We start from the raw sequence: 6,000 nt of genomic DNA on the forward strand, positions 1-6,000 counted from the left end.
AAGCATAACTAAAAATGTACTCAGAGTAAATGAAATTTAATGTCTTAAGATACTAACAGAAAGAAAATGAAGTGATGTGTTCATCAGGCCAGGAGAAAGTGTGGTCGTCGTCGTCGTCTTTAAACTGTCTGTAATCAAGGTAATTAGCTGGTGTCGGGAAAATGACAAAAAAAAACAAACAAAAAAAAAAAACAAGCCACCTCTGTGCTGATGTCAGGAGTGTGTAACTGTCAGGAGGTTAAACAAAGACAGGATTCTGCAAAAATATGTCACTGCTTACATGTAACACTATATGGCAGAGGGAAGGGCAATGAAGTCCCCTTTTCCTTCAGTTAAGACACTAAAAATATGCAGGGAATGCTAAGGTTTGCAAATAGTTTGCTCTCTGTATTTTCTCTGCTCACTACTGAGGAAAAAAACTACATCTGAGCTTTCAGTAAACCTAGAGTTTGCCATTTGTCCGTCACCTTTGTGGACAATATCGATGATGCTAGTCGGACTTACAGTATTATTCCACGCAGATCTAAACTATACAGAAACAATAATAGGTAGTTTTGGTTACACATGTGGTCAGTGGCAGAATGAATTAAATATAAATATAAATAATATAATCTCTTTTTTCTTTTTAAAAGGGGTGCTTACGTCTTCATTTCTAACAACTAATGATCGCTTTGGGTATAAATATCACTCTAAACTGGCCAATAAATTAATCTTTTCCATTCATCTTGGACGCGCCAAAGATTTACCAGGGCGAAGTTTTAATGGTGACACTGACAAACTATAGATAAACTGAAAAGCTGCATACTTCTCTTTGAATTGACTAAACTTTCCCTTTAGACATACACTTTATAGCTCAATAACATAATAAATAGAAAAAAAGAAACAGGCAAAAAAAATTGCTGTTACAATGCATTCGTCAATTCAGTTTAGGCACAAGGCAATTTCCACGTACGGTTGGAGGAGATTGCGAAGTCTCTGATTGTTCAGAAGCAACAACACTTCTTGCAGACAGTGATATGTGCTGATTTTTTCTTTGTGGGGAGAAATTTGCAGATGGAAAGTGGTCACAGGGAGCTGGACGCTTTGCTTTTCTTCAGTCTTTTAGGATTGGATTGTGTTAGTCTTGTAGTTTTGCTTCAAGTGGTCTGTCTCCTCCGATTGGTGTCACAAACTGTGAGTCCTGTCTGTCACTGGGAAGCAAGGTCACCGACTCAAACGGGACAGAAATGATGTGGATCACTTTGATCTGCAGAGAGGAAGGGGGAAAATACACTGATCAGAGACACTCATCAATAATTACACAAGGTACAAAACTTCTAATAATGTCTTCAAGATTGCAACAATTGGTTGATTTTTAAGAGTTATTATTATTGTTTACACATTTATACAAAGTTTTCCTCATTCCAGTGAGATGATTAGCGCTGAAACTGGTAAATTAACCCATTTTATCCACTGACATAAATCAATCTGCAACTAATCAATTATGCACTAATAGTGCTTTTAAATGTTTTTGCCGCACTTAGTCAAACCATGCCACCTTGATTTACCTTTCCGTCACCCGTTTAGACATGCCAAGTCATGCCAAGACTTGCCAGAGATGAACCATCTCTGGTGGCACGTCATGTATGCCTGACCACATCCAAGCACGATGCAGTGATGTCAGATGATTATCATTATTAAGTGTCAACATTCAGTGACGATTTATACAGCGACATGTTTGAACAAAATGCATCACAAATAAAGAAACAGTGAGAGGAGTGATGTATATTTCATAAACAGAAAAAAGTTTATGGTGTGTGTGCAAAGCACTGGAGTAGATGTTCTTGAGTTTCTAGATGTTTTCATGCTGTGTGTTAAGTAAATCCAATAAAAACATTCACATATATAAACAGAAAAAAGTAATGTAATTCACTGTGCCATTTACAGGCTACAGGCAGCTACCTGCAACGTTTAAGGTGGAATGTTTTCGTGCATGTTACTCAGTGCATGAGCTGACGCTGTGAATCAATCAGCACACCTTAATGACCAGACCCATCAAATTGATATCAGAAGTGTCAGTAACAAAAGCCCCCAGCTGAGTCACCTCATGTCGCTGTGTCTTAGCCAAAATGTTGCACATGAATACACCACGCCCATTGCCAACCAGCGGGTAAGTTCTGCGCCTGCGTGAGAGGAAATACCCCTCCATACCAGCAGATGGCAGTTGTCAGTATTCATCATTCAAAACGGGAAACCAGACTACCGTCATGATGCTTGTTAGCCAGTTGGCACATTAACATCTAACACAACAACAATCTAATGCTGAAAGAACAAAGCATATTTACCACGCGCCGATGGAAAAAAACCACAAAACAGAAAAACACAATTCTGTTGGTCTTCTCATGTGCTTAGCTGAACGGCTCCACGGCTGAATCAGCAGAAAACATGCTGAATCGGCAGAAAAAAAGCCAACAAGGGTCAAAGGCCAATGGTACCGGACATACTGTGGCGACGAGGCCCTCTGACGCTCACCATCAGCCCAACGTGGGCGGACAGCCGACCATCGGCTTGGTGTGTCACGACCTTTAAATGTCAATATGATGATTGGATCTTTACATGCTTAAAAAAATGTAAATGAATTTCAACCGGATTCTGTGAACTGTGAATATTTTATTTCCTCACTTGGAGGAAAAACGAGCAGCATCGTTTCAGTGCGCTCCAGCAACTCTCCATGTTTGCCTTAAAGCACTGCAAGCAAGCTGGATAGATGAGCATCAGGCAGACGTCCCTACGGTGCCAAGAAGAAACTCGCACAAATGTACAAGTAAGTAAGGGGCAAATAGAAAAACTTTCTATTGGTTCACAAGCACACTCCATCATGGGTTAAAAACACGCCTTCAAGCACAGAGCCCTGATGTATGGAAATGCAAATCCCTGTTGTGCTGGGCTGATGCCAAGCCAAGTCAAGCCAAGCCAGCACATGTGTAATATGGATAAGGAATATAAAATTATTTATCATGCAACAATACTACAAATTATTTAATTCCAGCTTCTGCAGAAGCAAATGCTTGGTGCTTTTATTGGTCTATATCACTGTAAACAGAATATATTTAGGTTTTGGACTGTTGGTCAGAAATTTGAATACAACATCTCAGAATTTAGGATTTTTTTTTTTACCTTTTCATAGACAGAATAAAAAAGTAAATAAAATACTAAATGTAATAGAGAAAATTCAATTACTTAGTTGCAAACATACCTGTCTGCTACTCAGAGGTGGCCCATGGGGTTAGATGTGTCAGTCAGGCCTGGATGGACTCCTGTGAGGGCTTGTTGGGCATCACCGGAGCCTCCAGAAACTTTCTCCTCCTCCCTCCTCTTAAGGCAGGCCGCTTTGGGGTTCAAATTCCGCTCTGTGGATTCAGAGAGAAAGAAATCAAACTTTTCTGCCAATTTTTTCAAAATTTCTACAGCAAAAGTAGCTTTGATCTGTTCCTTTTAATCACACATCATAAGTACAAAAACGTATACGAGGCTGCAGCATTTCAGTGAGTGAATGAAGCATTAAGAGGCATTTTTGTGATGTAATTTGACAAACTTAAATATTTATGAATGTACTGCCATAGCAAACTAGAAGGTCATCAGTATAGTATGTTATCACACTTGAACAGCATCCCAGAAGTTTGTTGGGCTAGTGTTGTAATAGTTTGGCTGAGTATCCATATTTGGCAGCTCTGTCAGTGAAATAGCGCTCTATAAATCAGAGTGCAGCTCTGTTTACTGCAGCTCTCCTTTTTACAAGTCCACATTTAAAGTCTCCTCTTTGGATGTGACACTAAAATAACGGCCTGAAGGAATGTTATGTGAAGCATTTAAAAGGATCAATATTTATTAGATGTAATGTAGCACTGACATTTCAGTTATTTATCAACGCTTGGATAAAGCTGGACACAGACCTCTGACTTGCTGCTCCAGGTTCAGTATGACGGCAACAGCCTGATGAAGGATGAGCAGTTTAGTTTGTGGCTTCTCGCTTTTCAGGTGCAGCTGGCACATGCGACCCAGCTCCTTGAAGGCCTCGTTGATGTCTCGCACCCTTAGGCGTTCACGAGCATTGTTGGCCATCCTCCTCTCGCGCTCACGCTCCGCCTTCTGCTCCGGGTTCAGGTCCTCATCCTCAGTGATGCTGTGGGAGAAAGAACTGTTTTACAGTTCGACAACATATGATGAAACCAAGAAGAATACAAATCCTCCTCTCTCTTTGTTTGAAAAAGCAAATATTATAAAAGTGAATTAACAATAGTCACTTTCACCAGCTAATAAACACTTTAAACACTGAAATTAAATGTTAATGCATTTATGATGCTGCCATGGCTCATGTTTTCTGCCTTACACCCGCACCAGCATGCCACAGCCGAACAAAATGATCTTCATTCAAACAACCTCATGGTCGCATGCAGGCGCAGCTGATAATTAGCAAATGGTTTGAAATAATGTGAACTCATTATGCTGAAAAACCAAGTGGCAAGCTACATTAAATATTACACACTTTGTAAAAAAACAACATTCAGTGTGTCAATTTAATGAACAAAAATGAATGACATACTTTCATGTCAATATAACTCAAAAAGAATTTGTTTTTTTAACCTGATGCTATATGTAATTCAGTTTTAACTGTTTGCTTCCCAACTTATTGCTACTACCGCAAGATTTATAACAAGAACACTGAGGATGCTACTTGTCCAGGTTAAACTTATCAGTGTTAGTACATTTCCTTTAATAGATTTCCTTTTTTTATGTGTTCCATGTAAAAAGGAAAAATTTAGATTTTTATAAGTGGCGCTGAAAGGGAATTTAGCATTTAAACCGAAAACATGTTTGTCGTGATTCTGCACTGATGTCTCTGAGAGAAATCTATAATATTGATGGAAAACTTTTACATGTGTGTAGTGAAATTTAGATCAAATTTATATCACATACTATATGCATGGATTAATGTAATTGACTATGTTTATATGCACGCTAATATTTCACTATCATTCCAAATATTCTGAGTTTGATATGAGTCATGTCAACAGCATATTCTGTTTAGATATTTTGAATTAGGCATTTTTCCCGACTGAAGCATTTTCCGATTAAACACTTTGGACATGCTCGTATTATTTGAGTTTTAGGAACATTCTTTGGACTAGTATAAAGAACATTCAGAATATGTGTCTCAGCTGGGGTTTTTACTGCAGTTTTTGACACACAGCTTCTTGACTGTGCATTGTCATGGATGCATCGTAAAGAAACCAGATAGTCAGCAGTTTGGAAGACCAGGGTTAAAGAAGCATGCCCAAAAGAAAAGCCAACATTTCTGTTTAGAAGAAACACACGTACTTCTAAACATTATGAAAAATGTGGATATCAACAGGTTTTTGAATATGTGCAATGATGAAGGTGTTTGAAGGAATGACAGTGGATGGCCGTACGGACACAGAAGTCTGTCAGTGGTAGGAAATTTTGAGAAAAAATACTATTTTGACAAAAAACAAGTAAAACGGCTCAAGTGTTCCACATTTCCATATTTTGACTTGATTAACGACATGTTTGAGCACACTAATTGGAGTATGCACGGCTGCATGTAAACCAGAGTATTAGTGGAATATTCATTTCATTAGCCTCGTAAACAGCTTAGTGGGAATATTGTCTTGTTTATAATAAGGGCAAAAACCGGAATATTTTATGCATGTAATATTGTATGCATTTTACACACAGTTTGTACACAAGATCTCTCAACAAGACATCTTTAGAAGACATCGAAGTAAAATGCTAAACAAAAAAGGATCGACCCTCAAGATATAGGCTGGTGTAAACAATTTTAAGTTCAAATAATTATTTTTCTCACACCTAACCAAGCATCATCTCAACCCGGAATTATTTCACGTGTGGAGACATATTTTGTCCGTCTGTATTTTATTCTCACCTCGTGCGTGTGCCTGCTCTGGGGGTTCTCATATCTCTTCTGTCACTCTCATCATC

At 38.6% G+C, this 6,000-nt stretch overlaps 1 protein-coding gene across 2 annotated transcripts in view; it reads right to left on the bottom strand.

The window, feature by feature from the left end:
- Positions 1-218: 218 nt before the first annotated feature.
- tcf12 (transcription factor 12) overlaps positions 219-6,000 on the bottom strand; it is a 102,279-nt gene continuing 96,497 nt past the window's right edge. The window contains exons 17-20 of one of the 2 annotated variants that reach the window (XM_042493816.1): positions 5,945-6,000; positions 3,933-4,162; positions 3,236-3,389; positions 219-1,246 (exon numbers count right to left, since the gene is read on the bottom strand). The exon at positions 5,945-6,000 is cut by the window's right edge and continues 107 nt beyond it. In XM_042493816.1, coding sequence (XP_042349750.1) covers positions 3,247-3,389; positions 3,933-4,162; positions 5,945-6,000 — 429 coding nt within the window. In that variant the 3' untranslated portion in view covers positions 219-1,246; positions 3,236-3,246. Of the gene's footprint in view, positions 1,247-3,235; positions 3,390-3,932; positions 4,178-5,944 lie in introns of both variants that reach the window. The other variant, XM_042493745.1, reaches the window with a different exon arrangement.

Source organism: Plectropomus leopardus, chromosome 1 (genome assembly GCF_008729295.1).
Source record: "Plectropomus leopardus isolate mb chromosome 1, YSFRI_Pleo_2.0, whole genome shotgun sequence".
Classification (NCBI taxonomy): Eukaryota; Metazoa; Chordata; class Actinopteri; order Perciformes; family Serranidae; genus Plectropomus; species Plectropomus leopardus.